The sequence below is a fragment of the Hakea prostrata genome, chromosome 9 (genome assembly GCF_041222555.1).
Source record: "Hakea prostrata isolate BN-2017 chromosome 9, UWA_Hpros_2, whole genome shotgun sequence".
NCBI lineage: Eukaryota > Viridiplantae > Streptophyta > Magnoliopsida > Proteales > Proteaceae > Hakea > Hakea prostrata.
Genome location: NC_142608.1, coordinates 58,019,544 through 58,042,512, shown reverse-complemented (window position 1 = coordinate 58,042,512; position 22,969 = coordinate 58,019,544). Strand labels below are relative to the sequence as shown.

The following is a 22,969-nucleotide window of genomic DNA, read 5'->3' as shown; positions in this document are numbered from 1 at the left end:
TTTAAACAAGAACTCCACAGGTAATCGATCAATGAGAACTAAATAAACACATGTAACCATCGACATAAGGTATGCACTCTTTAGTTATTCTATTAACTGGATATTGAGGGATAGAGAGGTTAGTCGTTGTGTTAGAGTGAACTGACTTGTCCGTCAGAGACGATACTCGACCACACCGGTTGAACATGTTTTTGCAGGTTCGAGCGATCGACCAGGAGGATCAGAATTCTGCAACAACAGGCACCAACAAATTTAGCACTCAATTAACCTTTTAATTGAACATTTTTCTAGTTAAGAAAGAAAATCAGAAAAATCTAAAAGCATCTTATTCCTAAAAATGATGATGTATTTTTATTAATCTTTATTATAGATACCATGGGAGAAACAAATAGATTTTTTTTATTTATTAATCACGTCGAAGAACTAAACATAATCACGCCTAAATCATTGCAAAAGAAATACTTATTTTAATTTTATTTCTGAAACACAATTTTAAAATGACAGCTTATCAACTTGAGTTTTCAATATGTTATAACAATTTTGTTTCTTGAAATTTTGAAAACCTTATCTTGCGATTCTTATCACTTTACATGTGATAGGAAAAGTCGATGTCTGTCAATAAATAATATTTTCCCCCCTTGACATGTGACAGAATTTTCTTATAATCACCCATCATTGATTAATAAATATAAAAAAAAATCATCACTTGTTTTTTATATATATTTAATTATTATAATTTCATAGATCCAAAAGCTGATTGGTTCGATTGAATCTAATTTCATATCAAAATTTAAAATGAAAAAAAAAAAATACTGAGAAAAGAAAGAATTCTTTTATCATCTGCACTTTTCATCAACATTTAAGAATAATAAGTCATTACTTGTTCTTCCTAGGTTGAATATTTTACAGGTCTAACTCAACCTAACACTGCGTGATCTGAGGATCATATTTTAAGATTCAAATCTTTTCAGTCTTGCATTGCTTTTTGTCTGTATATTTTACCATCGGATGAACGATACATGAATTAGTTTAATTACAATCTACGGATAGAGAAGAATCATATCTTCTGAATGAGACTGATTCTATTATAATTATTTTTAAGCAAACTAATTCCGTTTCAGTCTTTTCATCTAGCGATTGTAATTAAACCAGTTTTCCATTATTCATCTGACCCTATGCGATAAAGTTGGATTGAAGATTTTTTATAATAAAGAATTATTGGCTTGAAACTGAGTGCTCAACATCAAGGAAGGATGACAAGGATTATTGTGGCGATTCGAGAGTTGGTAGATTTGCATGGAAATATCATCATTACTCATACTAATAGAGAAGCAAATATGGTTGCCGATTGGATGGCGAAAAGAACAACAACATTGGAGTCTCCTACGCATTTCTTTCAGAAACCCCCTCAAGGTATAGAGGAGTTCCTTCAGGTGGATCGTTTGACCAGCTCTCTTTAAATTGATTTGGGTTTTTTAACCCCGTTTATGTATAAAAAAAAAAAAAATAAATAAAAAGAATTATTGGCTTGGGTGGAGAGAGAAACGTTCTAATACTTTATTTTATTTTATTAATAATGCCTAACCTTTTTTCTAATGTACTCAAAGACACTTATCATAAATGCTCTAAGAAATAATACAGAATCACGTGTTCTTCATTGTTTCAAGAAAAATTTTATTTCAGGTTTATTTAAATCATAATTGAGACGTACAAGCATCATTTTGGATTTATTTTAATTTAGATTCTTTTTTTTCTGTGAATCTCTATGCAACTCTGATTTGTCGTACGTGCATGTACCTCTCATTTGCATGTGAAATTGATTCCAAATTCTCCTATGCAATCATGCCAAGTGGGCATCATCCCCACGTTAAACCAGCTCAAACGTTTGGCGGAGATGATATTTGGATTATTTAAATCATTAGCATTAAATGTCCTAATCTAATTTTTAATTTTTTTTTTCAAAATTGTGGTTTAAGGAAAATAATTCAACGGTTGGATTTCTTAATTTAATATATTTTGATTGATTATCAAATTGTAAAGAACACGGCTTGATTATATGACATGACGCCAACTTTCACTATATATTTAAATAATTATATGAGTATCTTAAGGATGTATTTAAGCTCTATATAAATTGATTCACGCGAATCTTAATTTTTTTTTAAATAAAGAATTAGTTTATTCTATGATCATTTTTATTGTGGGAATGTCTAATTGGGCTCGTGCATTTCAAGAACAAGGTTCAAACTCAAGCATTTAATTATGTGGTCCTTATACAGTCAGTTGAAAATGAAAACAAATATTAAAAAAAAATATCTAAGAAGGTAGCCTTTAATTATAGTACGAAAGATTTTTGGAGAGTCCTTATCCATAGGGTGTCACCGTGTCAATTTATAACTCAAATCGTTAAAATCGAATCATACCGGCCCGTTATATCTCGAATCAGCTCAAACCAAATCTTAATGGGTTGTGTTTGGACTAAGGGGGCCGGAGCCCTCACTAGCCTAAAACTAAACTGCAACCAATTATATCCTATGAATGATTTTAAAATAAAATTAAAATAATAATAATAATAAAGAAGAGCATGCCCTGTCAACAAAATTATCTAACTGTGCATATGTGTTAAATTTTTCTTGATTTTAGTAAAATATATGATTTTCCTTTTTACTTTGTTATATAACATTGTTGTCATATAGTTTGTTATAATTTAATTGTTTTCAAAGTCTTTTAGTTTAGTCTAAACAGTTAGTCATTTCAAATCCAAACTGCACCAAACTAAAAATTGGCTAAAAACTGTTATTTTCCTAACGGGTCGGCCGTGCTTAGGCTGAACGTTTCTCAACTCAAAACTGTTAAACCCAGTCTAAAACTGTTCCAAATTGCACCATTACACCCCTATTTATCCACTATGTCAAGACTAAGAGATTTATATAGGATCTAATCCAAATTCATTGAGTGAGAATCAGAACCAAAATCAGTTTTAAACCAAATTAGGATTGGTTTCTTATTCCCCATGAAATTATAAATAAACAATAATATTTTATTTAGAAAAGTCACCATTTATTTTGAAACTTGAACCTACAAAGCTGAAAGGTCAAGGCAAAGAATATAGAAAGTTCCTCAACTAAAGAGAGGATAACAGTCATAATGTCAAGTATATTATCCACACAAACTTCTAGACAAATACATTTAATCATCTTGAAAATTGAAATATAAGCAAAACTATCATGTGAATTCTCTAATAAAAGAATCTTGAGAGTCAAGCTTAAACACAAAGGAACACAAACGTAAGTCTCATCTTTCTTTTTTTTTCCAAAAGAATTCTCTACCCTTAAGTTGCGTTTATTTACTGGAATAAAGGTGGGGTGGGAAAATTCTTGAAAAAAGTGTAGATTTTTTTTTTTTCTTGATAAAATGTGCTTTGAGTTAGAAACTAGAAAGAAAAAGAGATTACATCCTCTGATAACGCTTCCCACGAGTGTCCTCTAAAACTAGTTCGGACAAGCCACGTGGAAGGTTACAAGGGTCCAAGACGGTTTCCGAAGAAGCCGTAGCAAAGTTAGCAAGAAAATCAGCACACATGTTAGATTCACGGACATGATGGACGAACACAACCCTGTGAAATCTCTGTTTGATCTCCTGAATATCATTAAAAATATCCTGCACCACCCAATGAGTGCTTAGTGATTCCATACAATTCGAATGGCTATTTAGTGATTTCTTATTTTTTCCTTAAATCCCAAAATGTTAGATTGTTTGGTTGCCTGGGGTGGGAAAATGAAGATTGTCTGGTGATGTAGTAGTCCAACTTTCCCATCTCAAACCATTTTAAAACACAAAATATTTGGTGGGATTTTGTAAGAAAGTTGAAAAAAGTAAATAGTGGGACTCACTACTATCACTTTTTCACAAAATATTTTCCTTTCTTTCTCCTTCACCCCCACTACACATGGGACTCACATTTTTTTTTTTCCACCCATTTTTTTTCACCCCACCTTTGCAAACAAACACAGCCTTAAGGATAGAGATCTCAATCTTTTCTTGTTTTCTATTTTTACCTTTATTATTTTTTAAGAATCTAAAAAAATACCCCAGACATCACAGAGCACCATTAATTAAAATTGAGAAAATATCATCCTTATTATAAGTAGATCTCACGTTTTCAAAATAGATAGATAAATAGATAAATAGATAAAAATACATGTATTAAGTGGTTCCATTTCTATAATTTGATCATCTTTTTGGTTCGATTGAGATTTTATCTTATTTGGGTTTAACAAGTCAATACCGAACAGCGCTTTCTTGTTTGTTGGAAAATGTTTACTAATTAGGTGAAAGAGACAACCTGTATGAACGAATCATCACGTGTTTGTGACTTGAACAAAACTGGGGAATGGCTGGCTGGCTTTACCCATTCGACATCAGCGGCTTGCAAGTTAATTTGATTTATAATTTATTCCCTTTGTGTTGTTATCGTGTTTGTGGGTCTTTCATATTCAATCTACAGTTTCTGGGTTCTGTTAAATCTTTCTATAGTTCTACTGTAGATAATACGGTTCTTTCTTATTTAATGGTAGTTCAATTCAAATTGTTTGGTGGGTTATTGGGTACTGAGAGATATTCACCCATTTTTTGAGACTGTAAGATTGGGATGGTATTTATATTCATCTGAAGTGCAGGTTTTGTTCCAGTAGCAGAGCTCAAGCGGGTTTTTGAGAGAGAGTTCAGGGAGTGCTTTTTGTTGGTGTTTCTGTATCTTTCTTTGTGGTTTCTAATGGGTGAGGGAGAGGGTATCAGGGAACCCTTATTGGAGAAGATTTACTATGAAAACTGCCCTGGTTGTAGGACAGAGCGTATGAAAGCAGCTCAAAAGGGTGTGCCTTTCAAGCACTTTTCCTTCATTTGGCTCTGCTCTTTATGCACCGGTGAGTAATGCTTTGTTCTGATTGTTATTTATTGAGTTTTGTGTCTGTTCCATGACTAGTTTGCAGACTGTTTCAGCTATTAACCGACGAGCATAGACTACTGAACCAGCATTAGCAATAATAGTTTCTGGATAGTGTGTTGGTATTGATCATCAGGAATGTAGAAATTGCTTAGTGTTATGTTTTGTAGCATCAATGAGGGGCTGGATGGTGTCATGGTTTCTTTTGATTCACTAAACATATAAACTATTTTGAGTTTGGTTCCTGAAATTGCAATCTGAACAGAATCAAGCACCCCTGCATTCTTTTCTTTTTCCCTTATGTTTTGCTTTACTCAATAGAGAATTATAGGTTAAACAAATTAGCTTGTTTTCTGCTGTAATGCTCTAATAATTATACTATTTTTTCAGCTTTGCCAATTGCATCCCTCTTTCCATTCTTATACTTCATGGTATGTATGCTACCCTTAAAACTTTGCATAATAATTTTCCTTCCATGTGCATTATAACTTATAATTTGTAATTAATATATTTGTATCTTACAACACATTTGCAGATTAGGGACCTCCATATTGCGAAAAAGGTGGAAGATATCGGTTTCTATGCAGGATTTGTTGGTAATGTTTTGTGCAACAGTGATATGAATTTTAAATATTGGTCATAAGAATATTATCCTAATAGTGTAATTTTTTTTTTCTTTAAAGGATCTTCGTTTATGATTGGAAGAGCTTTAACTTCTACTCTATGGGGAATGGCAGCAGATCGATATGGTCGAAAACCTATAATTATGATCGGGACATTTTCTGTGTTAGTGGTTTGAATGCTTGGTTTTTTTCTCAATTTGCAGTCTGTTATCTAATAGATAGGAATTGATTTGCCAAATGTTAACAAGTAGCAAACTGTATCTGTGTCAGGCTTATATTCAACACACTCTTTGGGCTTAGTTCAAATTATTGGATGGCAATTATCACTAGGTTTATTCTTGGAGGTTTCAATTGTGTACTTGGTTCAATCAGGGTAAGCCTAGTTTACATCATGAAAAGTATTTTGATTTGATCAGTGTAAGAACTGTTAAGTTAATATTCATGTAATAAACATTGTCTTTTGGCTATATCCAGGCATATGCTGCTGAGATTTGCAAAGAAGAATACCGTGCTTTGGGACAATCAGTTGTATGGAACTTTCTTTCTTAGAATTTAACAGTAACTTGTTCTTTCTTGTGTTTTATTCTAAAGTTATCCTTATGGAGAGTAATGTGTTAACTCGATTTTTTCAGGTTAGTACATCAAGAGGCATAGGACTGATTATTGGTCCAGCTATTGGAGGTTATCTTGCACAGGTATGGATTAGTTTTGCTATGAACTATATTCATATCCATCTTCATACTACAGTAACTATGTGAGAAAAAAGGAGAAGAGAAGGAAGACACTACTGCTGTAGGGCTAGGAAAGTAGATTATAAGTGGGGGAAGGAGAGTTGCAGAAAGATAACTGATAGATAGGACAGAGGGGGGAAAAGAAAAGATCAATCTTGTTGGGCAAGAGAGAAAGTCATGAAGCAAGAAAAAACTCTTCTAAATATGAAATTCTTGAACAGCAAGTGTCAAGGGGTATAAAATTGTTAACTAGTTAGAATTGCTGAACCCTTTATCTTCTGATGACTTCAAGATAATCTAGGAAAACCACACAAGTAACCAAGAGACGAGATTGCCAATTAAAGCTGAATCATTTTGGAAGCCAGGCGAAGAGAACCAGATTTAAACTTAGCCTTATAGTGTAGTAAGGGTTCTCGGTTCTTCTTATTAAGGATTTGTTTGGCTTTAGAGAGGTTTAATATTGAGTTGGAATAGGATGGCTGAGATAATGCTGGTAGAGTAGCTTGAGTCCAACTTCAAATCTAATTGGTAATACATATAAGATTTCCCTCTTTCAACAGTTTTTGAATAGGTATGGAAGTTGGATTTTCTGAATTGTATGAAGCCAGTAAGCAAATGAAGAGTTGGCATTTGAACCCAACTATCCATGAAAAACAGAGTATTTGATGGAAGACTGGGATAATTCTTTTGAACGACCCATTCTGATAGGACCTGAAACTATTTCATCAAGCTGATGATAATATCCACAGATGTTCTAGTGAACATTATGAGCTTGTTACAGAACAACACTTCAAAAGTAATGACCAAAGTAGTGGTGACTAGGGTAAGAGAAATGTAAGTTTGTGCTCTAATTGGATTTTGTGCTCATATTTTATAAGAGACATTTATCTATCTTTCATTGGGGTTTTTTATGACTAAGCCAAAGTCCACCCTAGAAGGATTTATAAGCTACTGATGCTCTTCAGATTCTGGTTTTGTTTTTTTCTTCTTAACTTTGTTTTTCACATGTGGTGAATGAAAAATGCAGAAAGATAAAGAAGACCTAATTATTTAGTTCTTAATCAGTCTGATATATGATCTATAATCATGGTTTCAATTTTAGACCATTCAAGTTAAACATGAAAATTTTTATGGAGTATCTCCACCTTCCCTCTTTATATTTGACTCATCAAATATTTTATTAACTTTACTGATTAAGTTCTTTGAATTTGTCATGGTATATTAGCCTGCAGAGAAGTTCCCGCACATTTTTTCTAAAGACTCACTATTTGGGAGGTGTGTCACAGTACTTAAACTTTGCTAGTTCTTCCCCTTAATCATTCCCCCTTTATTTATTTATTTATTTTTTTATCCTGTGTACCTTGTCATGCTTAATGTTTCTAGGCTATATTCTGTAGGTATCCGTACTTCTTACCGTGCCTTGCCATATCAATCTTTTCAGGATGTGTATTTGTTGCTTGTTTCTGGCTTCCAGTAAGTTACTTTTTAAAGACAGTTTTAATTCCTCTTACTTTCTTAGTACTAGAATGAAGACTAATAAATTCTGTTTTAGCTTTTATTTGATAACTTGAAAATATTTGATTATGTTGTAGGAAACCTTGCATATGCATCCCAAAGAAAATGATGAAACTCCTCCATATGGATCTGATGAGAAAGAAGCTATCAAAGAAACTGAAGAAAATAAGACGTCGAGTACTGATGAAAGTCTTTTGAAGAACTGGCCCTTAATGTCAACCATCATTATCTATTGTGTTTTCTCACTGCATGAGATGGCTTACTCAGAGGTGAGTTTTCTTCTTTGAATCTGTTTTCATCTATTTATGTTCTCAATGTGGTGCTTACTATTTCTTTTCCCTCGTATTCTATTTTTATTAGGAAGGTATCCTACGTTATTATACTCACAAATATTTTTCTGCCACATGTTACATTTATAAGCAAATCTGTATTTATTTTAAACCTTCTTATTCACTAGCATTGGAGAATACATAAGGGTAAAATGACAAAAAAGTTTAAATCTTCTCTTTATGTAGATCTCAGTCTATTTGTAGATTTCTAGTTCAGATATTTCTTATATTTGTGGGGGTTTTAATTTTCTTATACGCTTTCATCAACATACCTTACAAAATGAACACTTATGCTTTCCAGATATTCTCACTATGGGCTGTCAGTGATAGCAAGTATGGAGGATTGAGCTTTACATCTCAGGCAGTTGGTCAAGTTCTTGCAATCTCAGGTATTTAGGCATCCATATAATTCTGAAAGATATGATAATTTTGATTTATGTGGTTGTTTGTAATCATAAATTTTTTTTCTTTCTCTTTCAAATTTTCTTCGTATCTCTCTTTCTCTGTGGTTTATTCTTTATTCGGATTCTGGTTGATTTTCTTATTACTTGTGCTGTCAACAGGTTTCGGTCTTCTATTATTTCAATTCTTTGTATTCCCACCTTTTGAGAAGAGCCTTGGACCAGTAATGGTTACTCGTGTTTCAGCGGTATGTTTTCAACTTTCTCTTTTGTATTCAAAGCTTGGTTCCATTTGCAGTCTTTGTGTACCTTCTGATTCCATGTTTTATTGATGTTTCAATTTTACAGCTTTTATCTCTTCCATTGACACAAAGTTTCCCATTTATTGCTGGTTTATCGGGGGTTAGTCGCCACTTGATACTAAATGTTGTCTGCATATTCAAGAATGCTCTATCTGTAAGTACTACTTAAACTTGACTCTAATCCTTTTATTTTTAATCTTAGGTACATGCATATGTATATAATGTTCAATCTCTCTTCATTTATTGAATCAAGATAAGGGAATTGTTCTGTCCGTGCACTACTCTTGTTATTAATGAATGGTATAGCACTTTTGCTTATGAGAGTTCCACCTAATACTTTAATTCCAATTAGGTATCCACCATCACTGGATTATTTATTCTGCAGAATGTTGCTGTGGTATGTTTCACTTTCCTTGACCTTATGTCTTTTTTAAAAAAGCTTCTTTCTCTTTCTGTTTTTGAGTTTCTTCTTTTTTCCTGAAAATTCATATCTGATATTCATATGGCAGCCCCAGCATCAAAGAGCAGCAGCCAATGGAATTTCTATGACTTTAATGTCTCTTTTCAAAGCTTTTGGTCCAGCAGGGGGAGGTGTCCTGTAAGTTTTATTTTTATGTGAAAAACAAACTATTAAACTGTTGTAAAAAATGATTTGGGCAGAAAGTCACTCTCAGAAGAGAAATAAAAATGGAACTTTACCTCATTGAAACTTGGTTTTTAACAGATGGAGATAGAATAAAATGTGGAACTAGGTTAACAAAACAATATCATACAACCAAGACATCCAAATGCATGTTGAGATTAAAAGATTTGTATGGTTGCAAAGTCATTATATTTGTTTTAATGTTACTTTTAGCTCTTCTTTGGTTTGCTTAAAAAATTGATGAGTTTTGTGAATCAAAATCCGAAAGGAAGGAAGTTCATACCTGGTAAAACATGTTAGAGGCTTTTGGAGTGTACCAATTGCACCCAAGTCAGTGTTGATAAAGATAAAGAATCCCTAAAGGGGAATGCTCAAAAGAATCAACAATATACATCTAGTTTTTAGAGTTGGGAAAAATTTTCCTACTGAGCTGAACATAAGATTCATGAGGAGATAAAGAAATAGATTCCTAGAACTTAGTCTTGTGTAGATTCCTACAGCTTTGTCTTATATTCTTTCTCCATTGTGCATTTAGTTACTAACAGTTTTTTATTTTTGCAGCTTTTCATGGGCACAAAAGCGTCTGAATGCTTCTTTCCTTCCAGGTATGAAGTCTTAATTTTTCCTCCGTACCAAAGTACAATGCAATATCAAAATACCTCTTCATGAACAGAGTAGAAATTTTCAGATCATGTAGTTTCTGTATGAACAGGAATTTATTAAATGCAACTTCTTTAAACACAACCATGAATCTTTAGGTCAATAGATATGATAAATCACATGATCCAACTAAAGCTTCAGCTACATGATTCATGTTTCAAATTCAGTTTATGTAAGTCAAATCCATTCTGGATCACCATTTAAATTGAAGTTGAAGGTTGGCAGTTCTAAAACTTAAATAAATAACAGATCGGTCACCAGAGTGCTATCATCCTTAAAGAAGATGATCGAAAAGATTCTGATTTAGTAATCCAACAGCCTAGATCATTTGGAATGTTTGATGAGTCATCAAGAATCAATTAATTACTTTCTTTGGTATAGAATTTTAGATTATTGGCTTCAAGTTGAGTACACTTGATTCTTTGTTCTCTGTTAGATTATGTTTTTACCCTGTTTATCTGTCCTTGTTCCTATGACACTCCATTTTCTAATTTTCTATGATATAAAAAGCAGAAGCCCACGAATTATCTTTCTGAAAGAGGCAACTGTACAAAACTTTGATTGAAAATCAGAAGCTAAGGATTTAATTTTTGTGTAGTCAGGCATTGATTCAATGGCTATGGTCTCTTGGGTTCAAGTTAGGGAACAGTCTCTTTGGAACCCTCCCCTGACCCTGCAGTGGGGTTCCTTGTCCACTGGGTACTCCACTTTTTGGAGGGAAAAAAAACTCAGACTAACCCTAAAAAGGGGAAATTTGGTTGATAAGTTCAGTCCTATTGACCAAGAAATTAGAACAAGGATGTGGTCTGAGAGGCCAAGGGCTGTTTCAGACCACTAGAAGGGAGGAGATAGTTTCCCTTGCAATTCATCTTGTAATATAATTTGCATTTGTGAAAACATAAATTATTTAGTGCAGCACATAATTTAAAAAAAAAAAAAAAATAGAGTCAATTTCCTGAATTTTTGCAGTATATAATTAGGTTTTTTTAATTGAGTAATTGAGCAATATTAATTTACTGAATTGCAGGTGATCATTTGGTATTCTTTGTTTTAAACATAATAACTTTTGTTGGGGTGCTGATGACCTTCAAGCCATTCCTACCTCCACCTCGTGAGTGGAAAATATTTAAAGGCAAGGTTCCAACTTTATGAATGGAGCAAATGGATGACTCCTGTAACCATACGTTGAGCGAGAGTTCGTTTCCGGTCTTCCTCTCTACCCACTGCCCTTTAGTGAAAAGCGCTATTTTGGAGATGCTTAATTTGCTGTCATCTTGGTTCTAAATCCCATGACTGCAGGGGCAAGTTTTTTTTTTTTTTTTTTTTTTTGCTGCAAGAGCAGGTCTTATGTTTTGATAGAATGTCCAGGAGCAAGTTTTATTCTTTTTCAATAGATATGCAAGGGCAGGGTTTTGTTTTGGTAGAATGTCCAAGAGCAAGCATTATCCAGCTCAGTGAATTTCATCCTGTACTTTTGAGAACCTATGGTTCTGTATATGAAAATAAAGGTCATCAAGAAGTGCACAGATATGTTCAGTTTACAAAGCTTTTCCTCTTCTAATCTTGCAGCATTTTTCCAATTAAGAAAGAGGCATGGTGAATGGCTTGTCAGAGTAGATTTTGGGACTCATTAACTGGATAGAACTTAAGACCATTTAAATTCAGTTCTAAGATTCATCCATCTGTAAAAAAAATACTAGTTGTACTTATTCTTCCCAAGGGCATATGGTCAGTAGAACATTCTCCTGGTTTCAACACGATGAGATGGCAGCATAGTCATGCATTTCAGCAGTAAGTTGTGAAGTGAATGTGAACTGTGAAAGCCAGGAACTAGCTGCTCATGTTGAAAATCAAGCAATGGTTTCAAGAAGCTGAAAATTTTGTGTGACAAATAATTGGAATTGAACATGTTGGGCTGTGCCTACATTCACCAGCATAATGGGAGTTCTTCATCATTGAGATTACAGAGAATAATAACAGTATAATGCTTGGATTTTAAATCAGCAATCCTTCATCAAAACAGAATACCCTTGTAAACCATCTTTCAAGTCACACACTTAACCCTGAAGATAATAACAAACCTGCTACTCCACTAGGTTAATACACACCTCTATACCCAAGCTCTATACTCAATTATTTATTGTGTCCCTACCCTACTACATTATTTATGCAGTAAAGAGTGGGATCCACCTCCTTTTTTTTCCTTGTTTCCTCAATTGCTTCAGTATTTACTTTGTCTCTTCTCATTTCTTTCTTTGTTTTTAACTTCATTATTCAACAAGATCTCAAAAATGTAGTTGTGGTTGGAAGATATGTTGGCCCACCTCCATGTGAAGGAGGAAGACCACCAGAACATGTTGCCCATGTTTCCTTGTTTTGCCATAAGGAAGGACAAGAATGTCTATGTCCTTTCAAATGAATATTTCTGCTAACCCATCTGCATTTAATGCTCGTGCATCTGCACAGAATGGAGAACAATGTAGGGCCTTACAAAAGTAGTATAATGAATTTGTAACCAAAGAAATTACAAGTATAATTCTATGATAAATTACACCTTTGATTTCCACTCTGTTTGAACCATAACAGAGCAGTTAACCAGAGAGATATTTGATGAACAACATTATCAGTACCTTAAATGAAATAGTGTGCCACAGCTACTGAAAGCAAGTCAGTGTTCAAGTGTGGAAGGAGATCTTCTTGTGGTTTGAAGTCCAGTGGAGGACTCCTTAAATTGAGGAACTCTCCTCTTAGTGGAAAAGAAAATCTTTGGTTGTTAATCTTTGATTCTTCTCATACCCCTTCAATGTGGTGTGAAAGAAATTGGAAGCATGATAATCGAAGATGCATGCAATCAATGGTGATAAAGGCAATGGTAATAGAGATTGAAGATTTCTTATTGCTGTCCAGAATTAATTAAAACAGCTACATGGCTGCTTTCTTGGAAATCCCAGGTGGTCCAGGGCCAGAAAGACCGTCCATCCAGTTCCAATTGATACAAACCCAACAAGAGAAAGCTCTTGATATTCCCAACTTCAAAGGGGAAAAGGAACTCTTTATTTATGAGAATACCATAACACTATAACAGTTACTGATAAGAAGGCATAAAAAAACTTCTACCAGAATAAAATCCAGGCATTATAACAAATACATAGAAGAAAAATGATATTAAAGAAACAATTTCCAAAGATATCAAGGCAGTGAATCAAGCTTCTCCATTGGAAGTGGTATCTTCAAGGAAAGGATAATCAACGTAACCAAGAACAGGGTCCTGTATATAAGCTGTCTCTCGAATAAACTTATTGAGTGGAGCATTAAGCGCGAATCTCTTCGGCAAATCAGGATTTGCTAGGAACAAACGACCATAAGCAACAAGATCTGTATAACCCGTGGCAACAGCTATGTTACCCTCTTCTCTATCATAACCACCAGCAGCAATAAAAGTACCATTGAAAGCCTTTCTCATGGGTAGAAGACTGTGAGGAACTACATGCTTTTCTCCAGAAGTTATCATCCTTGGCTCAACCACATGGCAATAAGCAAGCCCAAATTTGCTTAGTTGTTGAGCCATGTAAAGACCTAAAGCTTCTGGGTTTGAGTCTCCACACTCCTTGTAACCAGCAAAGGGAGAAAGCCTTATTCCAACTCTCTCAGCTCCAATTTCATTCACTACTGCTTCAACTACTTCTAGTGGGAACTTGCAACGATTTTCAAGGCTTCCACCATATTGATCAGTTCTATCATTTACTTCATCCTTCATGAACTGTTCAAGTAAGTATCCATGTGCCCCATGGATTTCAACTCCATCAAACCCTGCAACCAAAAGTTTTTCTTTGTGAACAAAAATATTTACAATTGCAACTTCAATTTTTATCTGATTTTCTTGCTAATTTTAATTTTAGATGAGGTTCACCCAATTCTGACCTGCTTCCATAGCATTCCTTGCAGCAGTTCTATATTCATTGATAAAATGAGGAATCTCCTCGGTTTTTATCCGACGGGGAGGTGTGAACTCTGCTACATCGACACCATTGGCACGAATGATTGGCTTCAACATTTTCTCTGAAGGACAGACTGGATCCTCCCCATCTAGTGCAGCTGCAAACATGATATGTGGATCATATATAATATGTAGCCATGCTCAGTACTTAACAGGAAAAATGTTCTTCTTTTGATAAATATAAGCATTCCATCATGTAAACAAGATGAAGTTAATAGAATACCCTTATTGGAAACCCTCCCTACATGGAAGATCTGATCAAAGAAGATCCCTCCCTTAGCATGAACTGCTGCTACAATTGGTCTCCAGGCTTCTATCTGTTCTTTTGACCAGATACCTGGTGTATGTGCAAACCTTCAACCATCAGTAAATTCCAAATTAGAATAAAAATTAATTTAAAGAACTAAAAAACCAGTAGCTTCATTTGGAGAACTTTACCCTCGCCCAGATTTTGAAATTACAGTGGCTTCAGCTATCATCAATCCTCCTTTACTGGTTCTTTGGGAATAGTACAAGATGGCATGTGGCTGAGGAATATGGTTGTAAGATCTCTGTCTGGTTAGTGGTGCTAAAACAATTCTGAAAATCCAAATAGAAAAAGATAAGATCAGAATTTTTTTTCATCTTATAGCTTCATTTAAAAAATCATCGTAGGAATATAAGAGAAGTTTGCTTTAAGGACTTCAAGGTCAATGATATCTCAAACAGAAGGTTGTGATTGATGATCTTAAGATTATACTTTGACCTTAAAAAACTCTGACCTTACTTTTAAGGATACTAGTATCAAAACTATTCATATTGAATGAAAATCCAGTAAAGCTTTATGAGAATCTTTCTATTAGAGAACTAAAGCAAAGTTTAGTAGACTTTCAGGATTTTAAACACAATACCCCTAAAAGTAGAGACAAACACACTTCACCTGAGTTGGAAACAAAGACTGTTCACCAAGGATTGCTAAACAGTCATGGAAGACAACCAGAGAATATGAAAATAACTGAAAACACACATCTGTAGCTACTTAAAGCACTTCATTGCTTTAGTATGTATGGCTTGGAAACTGATGGAAGACAAGCCAACAACAAGATAAGGCAGGAACTTGCCATTCTGCTCTCTATACCAGATGGGCTTTTTGCCTTGCAAGCAATGATGTTAACAAGGAAATAACATAGACTGTTTGTCAATAATTGAAGCTTCAGGTTGATTAAGTCGTGGCAAACAAGAAGTAAATCAGATATTGTAAAGCAAAAAGCATGAGACGCTCTGCAACTCTGATCGTCGCCCACCGCCCTTGTGTTGTCTTAGAGGCGGAGAGACTCGCCTGCTAGTCTCTCCGCCTCCCCTGCTCACTGCCTCCGCCCGCCCCTCCTCTCCCGTTTCTTCTGCTTCGCTCCGCCCCTGCTTCCCTGCTCACCGCCCTCCTCTGTTCTTCCGTTTCCACCTCTGCTCCTTCCTTGCTCTGCTCTCCGCCCTCCTCTTCTCCCGTTTCACGCTTCCCTGTTCTCTGCCCTCTCCCTTGCTCCGTTCCGGCCCCTCTCCGCCTCACCCCCTCTGCTCTGCTACGTACCATCTTCTCTCCGCCCCGATTCCCTCTCCTCTGCTCATCCCCTGCTCCCGCCTTCCTTTCATTCTTTTTCTCCTTTCCGCCTTCTCTACTTCTTCCCCTCTCTCCTCTGCTCCGCTTCAATAACTAGATCTAGGGTTTCCCCTTAGATCTGTTTGGTTGCAGTACTTTTTCTTGTTTTTTTTTTTGTTTTTTTTAACATAACAACTCTTTTGGTTACAGTGGTTCTTTGGTGCACATCGCAGAACGACTCCAACTCTGGGTACAAGTTCTTCTGCGTCGAGCTTGATAGGAACGCCTATACGGCAGAGCTGGATGGCAGGTCTGACCCTGCTCCGCACTTTCGCTGCTACCATCGCTCCAACTGTAGGAGTTTTCTGTCCGCCCTTGAGGCGTGTTGTATGTCCCCCTTTGTGGGTGTTGTATATCTGTCCCCCTATGTGGGTGTGGTGTGTTTGTTCTAAGGGTTTTGTGGATGTGATCCATTTTGGCCTTGACCCAACCCTTATCCTGGCTGACCCGGTCTATTGCATGTATGAGAGTTTGGTCTTTTGCCGCTCCTTGGTTTGTTTTGAACCTTGTGACCTCATGCAGTGCTTGTACTTTTTTTATTTCTAAATGAAGTACTGTTTACCAAAAAAAAAAAAAAAAAAAGCAAAAAGCATAAGAATCAGAAAATATTCTTGGTTTTTCTTTCAAAGTGCTCTAACAGACCTGTGGCTCAGATGTAGATTACCCCTAGAATAAGGAGTGAGAAGAGGGATAGGAGAAGCTTCTGCTTCCTCATGACTCTTCTTATCTTCCACTACTCCCACTGGGTTTGCCATATTCACTGCCTAAGCCAATCTCTCTCTCTCTCTCTGAAACTGATATCCCAGCAATTCAAGAACTAGCTAGTTATTTATAGATTAATTGAAATAAATGGCTAGCTAGCTAGGAAGTTCATGAGCTGTAAATCACTTTTTTCAATGTGTAAGCTTTCTTTTTTTTTTTTTTTTTTTTTTTTTTTTTTTTTGGTGGGTAGAGCCCACCACACATTCATACCACAGAAATTGATAATTCCAGTCAATGAGGGACATGTTCATCATCTAGGCCTGCCTTTGCAGGTACATTTTGGCTTAAGCCAAGGATGTGGGTCAAGTGGCATGTGAGTTAAGTGATCTGCAAGTGGACAAGTGGGTATGGCCATGGACAATGAAAGGTTGCATCTAGTCATGAACATATACAGTGGTGATTGGAGAGATTCAATCATATTTTCTATACTTTATAGTGTCTTTTGGATCATGGATAAGGTTTTCCATCACCTATGGAGGATGGTTCATCCATCATCTTAGGATATATAAAACTCTACAATGTTTCAGTATTTTCTCAATAACATCTTTGTGATGCTTTCTCCCAAGATTCACAACTTCTTCCAAGCTATTTCATTCCTCTCAAGGCTACTTCTCTATCAATGAAAAAAGAGATGGTATTCTGATAATAGATAGCTCATTGACATTTATGACAGATGACATGTGGATGGAGAGAAACTTAGTCTTTGCCTTATTTTAAAAAGCTATGTAAGTAATCTTATTCTTCTTTTGATCTCTTTAAAAAAACCTATCCATCCATCTTTACTTGTTGACTTCAGAAATGCTTAGAAAGGGGTTTCCCTTGTCAGCCATCTTAAACTCATCGCATTAGTCATGAAAAATTCATATATTTAGCTCCAAGCACTCTCTCTCCTTGCTCCAAAATCTCCTATAGATGCCTGAAGGAACAGATTAATTGTTTTTACTTAGAGATTTTGTGGTTCTCTTTCATTTCTATTTGAAAAAAAAAGAGAAAAGACTATGGGCCTGTTTGGTTACATGAATCCAGAGATATTCATGAATCTGAGAATTATACCTGTTTGGTTGTAAAAATCTCTAGATTCATGAAATCTAGAGATTCACCTTTTTACACTAAAAACGTGAATTCGTAGATTTATGGGTAAGGGGTGAAATCCAGAGATTTCAAAAAAACTATACATTTACACATTCACAAAAATCACGTCGATCAAATAGTTTTTTAGGATGAATCCACAAATTTCATTCCACAACCAAACATTTAATTTTATAAATTATGACTCCACAGATTTGAAATCTCTAGATATTTGAAATCTCCAAACTCATGTAACCAAGCAGGCGACAATGATACAAAGTGAGGAATGAATATTTAAATGATAAAGTGTCCATTTCATTCAAGCCACAAGCCCATACTAGTTGGAAGTACAATTGTTTCAGCCATGCGCATTAAACCCACATGACGATCAAGTGAAATTTCAGACCGTTGGATCCAAAATCTCGGTCGAGATTTCAATCTCAACCATTGAATGTCAATGGTCAAGACTTCGTTCTGACAAACCAAAATGTATCACATGACGAACTAAAGTTAGGTCCTACAACTGATCCACATCACTCAGGTGAAATGCGAAATCTGAAATGTTCCTATCACTCCATAAAAAAAAGCAAGCAAATAATTGCTGCCACCTTTTGCAATCTAGCATGTAACTTTTTTAACTCATGTCAATTTATGTAAAGGAGAAAAGAAAAAAATGCTTTTTGCAACATAGAGTATCCAATGTGATCGAATCTGAATATTCCATTTTTATACTAAAAAAAAACTATGGACATATATATGATTGCTTATCGAATCTTTCTTTGATTTCAAACTTCCATCAATTGCTAGAATGATTAATTTTATTTTCTATACATGTTTCATCTGTCACCACACTTATTTTATTATTGGATGAGTGGTCGAAAGGTATTCTTTTTCTTCAACCCTTTTTGATCTTATAGATATTTTATGGCCTAAGAAGATAAGACTGGCATGTGCTATAAATTTATGATGATAAAGTAATGGTGGTCAACATGATACGTACGTTTCACTAATGGTGACCCTTATCAATATATTTTTTTGATATGGTTTTAAGTATCAATTACGTATCCAAGTTGGAATCTAGTTACATCCGTGCTTGAATAACAATCAAGGGCAAGAGGTACCGTACCCTGCAAGAAACCTATCCTGCTTTTACCTTGAATGTAATCTCCAGATATGCGAATCAAGTCGTGAATGCTCTTGCTAGGAGAGCCTAAATAAAATTTCCATTTATCCAAAAAAATAAATTAATAAGGGTGAAAAATTGTTATAAAATAAAAAAATATATATAAAAGAATAGGACAAATTGCTCCAGCACCTTAAAAATAGTGACCTTAAACCCTGATACTTCATTTTATGAAGAAAAAAAAATCTCTGTTATGTACAACAGTGCACCTTTTAAATCAAATTAAAATATGAGATTAAAAGCTTAATTTTAGATTAAAAAAAAGAATTCTCAATAGCTTTCTAGTTGCCATGCTTTCTTAGCCGCCCATTTGGTACATATGTGCATTATTGAGCACAGAAGAGAGCTGTGCATGGTAGAAGATGTTTGTCCCCACTTTATCTTTAAAATGCATATAGTTCCAATTCCATTAGAATGATTAGTGGTATAATTGTAAAACCATTATACTCTTGGGATGGAAAAAACCTCATCTAGCCTTCTTAATTTCATTGGATTAAATTAACCAAACTGGCATTTAAAATTGATTAAATTAATATGTTTGATGAAAGTTGAACTTTAAGACATCTTAATTTCTTAAAAATAAAGTGAAATGTCGGTTTTTTTATTTTTCCATTTTTTTGTAAATAAATGTCAGTGTTTGATGGCCTTTATATACTGGAAGTTACCAGAACAATTTCCTCTTTTGACTTGTTATATATTCTTTTTGGTGAAGACTTGTTATAAATTTTTGAACTTTAATTAATTTGCATCCATATAACATCAGTAGTTACTAACTCACCAATAATTCATAAAGAAAAGACAGTAATTGATTGATATCATCAGCACAAAGGGCCCAAAAAAGGGAATAAAGCATAGAAGCATTTCATGTCATTAAATGCTGACACAACCAAAAAGATGTGTTAGAGATGTTGTCAAGATATACATTTTAGTGATTTTGTCTACATGTATATTTGAGTGTATGATTCCTAAAACTAGCTTCCATGATTGATTCTTGGGTTATTTTCTCCCTTTTTATGTTGTTGGCTTTGAGGGTGTTATGTGTCTGATTTTACAAGTAGAATAAATAAAATATACGATACTAAAAACACCAAAAAAATATGAACAAATTAAAATGACATAAAGACGATACTGAGAATTAATTGGTTCACACATTAATATGATATGTTAAATCTTATAGTGAAATAGACAATCATGAATACCTTAATGGGCCCAAGTAGGATAGATTTTTCCAAAATTGGTTGAAGTCAAGATAAGCATTATTAATTATCATAATCCATATGGGTCCATGCTTACGTAGGCTCGCAACAACCATGAGAAATTAGTGTTGCAGACAAAACTTAATGACTAGCTGCCAACTTCATTTAAAATTCATTATAAGAGGGCATGGATAATTAAAAGGATGATCAATGTGCGAGAAAGATTGTGATTTATGGAGTTAATCATTTAATTGTTATACATTATGGACAGCAAATTTTTTACTATTCACTCGTCATCTTAGCATTCATAATTCCGTACATATTTCTTGAACAAACTTTCTAATTTCATCTACCTAACTTTAGTGACCCAAAAATTCGAATTATACGTATCTATCTCCATATCATTTTGAATTACTTAAAATTTTGTCATACTCTTCATTGCAGCATATCTGGGTTCTCTCAGACCATGAATATAATTAAATAGTGAATTATCGATATCTTAATTCTTAAAAAAATTAAATAATTTAAAATTTACTATTATTATTTTTAAATTTTTATAATTTAACACATTATTTTATCCATAAATCTTATCATTTCACAAGTAAAGACAAATTTTCAAAAAAATAATCAACGTAAGTAATTGTTGCTATAATATCTTTTGCATTATAGCACGTGAAATTTTAAATTCATGGCCATTTATGTAAAGGGAAAGAAAAATTGCTTCTTGCATCATGAAGTAGACAAATTGATAAGTATCCAATGTGATCAGATCTGAATATTCCATTACTGATAGTGAGATGAAACATTAGGTATGAACATATCAAAATTCCCTTTGATTTTTAATCTCTTCCTTCAATTATTTGAATGTTTCAATTTGTAATCTATACACAATTTTATTTGCCGACAAACTTAAGAATACGTGTTCGGTTTTTCTTCATCATTGGATGAGTGATCGAAAGTTATTCTTTTTTCCCCCACCTTTTTTGCTCTTACAGATGTTTTATAGCCAAAGAAAGACACGTATATTCGGTTTCATAGTCAACATAAAACGTACGTTTCACTGATGGTGATCCTTATCAATATTCTTCTTTGCTAAGGCTATAATTATCAATTAGGTACCAGTTCAAATGCAGTTACATCCGTGGTTGGGTAACATTCAAGGGTGAGATAAGATTGATAAAAATGTCTTATAGCAGAGCGAATTGCTCTGGCACCACAAAACAGTGACATTTAAACATTGACACCCTACTTTATATTTGAAGAACACATAGTTCTTGTTCATGTTAGAATGATTAGTAATATAATTATAAAGACCATTATACCCTTATTTATAATGGGGCGAAAAAATCTCATCTACTCTTCTTCATTAGATTGATTCTCCAACAACTCTGATTAAATTGATGTGTCTAATAAAAGTCCAACTTTAAAATATCTTTTGAATGTTCAGTGTTTTTTTTTTTGTAAATAGATGTCAACATTTGAATGCCTCTTTTTTAGATTGCTAGGAAGTTTCCTCTTTTGACTTGTTATAAATTTGAAGATTCACTGAATAGACTTGTTATAAATTTGAAAGCTTCAGTGAATTAACATCAATTAAATGACATAAGTAGTAACTAACTCACCAATAATTCATAAATAAAAGTATGTATCAGCACAAAGGGCCCCAAGAAAGAAAGGGAGAATAAAGCAGACAAACATTTCATGTCATTAAATGTTGACACAACCACCCAGATGTGTTAATACTTAATAGAGATCTCTCAATATCACCAAAAGCTAAGGTAGAATCTTTTCCAAAATAGAAAAATATAGAAGAAAAAGTTCTCAGATCTTATAAAAGTTCAATTTGGAAAGAATTATTTCAAGTTGGCTGAAGTCAAGATAAGCATTATTAATAATTATAATCCATATGGGTCCATGCTTGTGTGGGCTTGCAACAACCATGATAAATTAGTGTTTCAGACAAAACTTAATGCATAGTTGCCAACCCCATTTAAAACTCATTATAAGAAAGCACAGATAATTAAAAGGATGATCAATGAATGATAAAGATGGTGATTGTGAAGGCAATCATTCATTTGTTTCACACTATAGAAAAACAAAGGTTTCTACTATTCACCCGTCATCTTAGTATCAATAATTCCGTACATGTACATGTATTTTTCTTCTTTTTTTTGTTTTCAAGGCTTTGCCCTGACTAATCCGGTGTTCGACCCAGATCGCACACCTGGCTGTAGTGGGTGAGTCTCCCAACGAGAATTTTTTTGCATTCACAAGGTTTTGCTGTACTATTTATTTTGGTGTATTTGTATGTGTTACAATTCTAAGTAGGAATTATCCAAGTACCCAATTGAAATAGATTTGAATTTTATTTAAACCCACCCTTAAATTTGAGTTTTATTTGAAACTCTAGTTTATTGAGATACTCTTGATTCCTTAAATCCCTAGATTTTAATTCTAGGAACATTGGGAATTATAGAGGATGTGGATCCATTTGTACGTGTCACAATTCTAGGTAGGAATTACAGGGAATTGCAGGAGACGTGAACCCTGGGTTGTTTGGACTTGATTCCTTGTGAGAATTGTAGAGGATGTAAACCCTATTTGATTTATTTCTTAGACCACAAAGTTAAGTAATGAATCATTGATAACTTAATTCGTAAAATACTAAATAATTTAAAATTTGATTATTATTATTATTATATTTAAATCCTTATAGTTTAACACGTTATTTTATCCATAAATCTTATCACTTCGCATGTACATGTAGAGTCAAATTTGAAAATACAAAAATTAATCAAGATAATGATGTTTTGTCTTGCTTACCCTTAAAAAAAACACATAAATATTTAAAATATTTTACTTTTTGACCAAATATTTTAACCAATCCATCTAGATGTGATTGCGTCTACATACATTTTTTTTATTTTATTTGGTTTGAAAAAGTTTATTTATGGCACGTGAAATTAATGTAAAAATAAATG

General features: G+C 34.0%; 2 protein-coding genes across 2 annotated transcripts; one reads left to right on the top strand and one right to left on the bottom strand.

The window, feature by feature from the left end:
- The first annotated feature begins 4,397 nt into the window (after positions 1–4,397).
- Positions 4,398–11,779, top strand: LOC149005736 (putative peptide/nitrate transporter At3g43790). Its single transcript, XM_089169152.1, has 17 exons — positions 4,398–4,925; positions 5,336–5,376; positions 5,481–5,541; positions 5,629–5,731; positions 5,839–5,941; positions 6,043–6,096; positions 6,201–6,263; positions 7,525–7,574; positions 7,697–7,772; positions 7,892–8,083; positions 8,445–8,532; positions 8,707–8,792; positions 8,893–9,000; positions 9,199–9,243; positions 9,356–9,444; positions 10,051–10,094; positions 11,177–11,779. The coding sequence occupies exons 1-17, from the start codon at positions 4,775–4,777 to the stop codon at positions 11,299–11,301; spliced, it is 1,479 nt and encodes a 492-aa protein (XP_089025278.1). The 5' UTR covers positions 4,398–4,774; the 3' UTR covers positions 11,302–11,779.
- A 1,270-nt stretch (positions 11,780–13,049) lies between these two features.
- LOC149005735 (putative 12-oxophytodienoate reductase 11) lies at positions 13,050–16,596 on the bottom strand. Its single transcript, XM_089167690.1, has 5 exons — positions 16,422–16,596; positions 14,585–14,725; positions 14,370–14,500; positions 14,071–14,244; positions 13,050–13,959 (listed from the first exon to the last, which is right to left on the bottom strand). The coding sequence occupies exons 1-5, from the start codon at positions 16,532–16,534 to the stop codon at positions 13,352–13,354; spliced, it is 1,167 nt and encodes a 388-aa protein (XP_089023816.1). The 5' UTR covers positions 16,535–16,596; the 3' UTR covers positions 13,050–13,351.
- Between the last annotated feature and the right edge of the window lie 6,373 nt (positions 16,597–22,969).

What these genes read in the sequence shown, in the direction of transcription:
- LOC149005736 (XM_089169152.1), top strand. Translation starts at nt 4,775, where the DNA reads ATGGGTGAGGGAGAGGGTATCAGGGAACCCTTATTGGAGAAGATTTAC. An exon ending in ATGAGATGGCTTACTCAGAG is followed by an intron (nt 8,084 to 8,444) that starts GTGAGTTTTCTT and finishes TATGCTTTCCAG; the next exon opens with ATATTCTCACTATGGGCTGT. An exon ending in CCAGCAGGGGGAGGTGTCCT is followed by an intron (nt 9,445 to 10,050) that starts GTAAGTTTTATT and finishes TTATTTTTGCAG; the next exon opens with CTTTTCATGGGCACAAAAGC.
- LOC149005735 (XM_089167690.1), bottom strand. Translation starts at nt 16,534, where the DNA reads ATGGCAAACCCAGTGGGAGTAGTGGAAGATAAGAAGAGTCATGAGGAA. An exon ending in AGGGAGGGTTTCCAATAAGG is followed by an intron (nt 14,245 to 14,369) that starts GTATTCTATTAA and finishes TCATGTTTGCAG; the next exon opens with CTGCACTAGATGGGGAGGAT. An exon ending in AAGGAATGCTATGGAAGCAG is followed by an intron (nt 13,960 to 14,070) that starts GTCAGAATTGGG and finishes TTTTGGTTGCAG; the next exon opens with GGTTTGATGGAGTTGAAATC.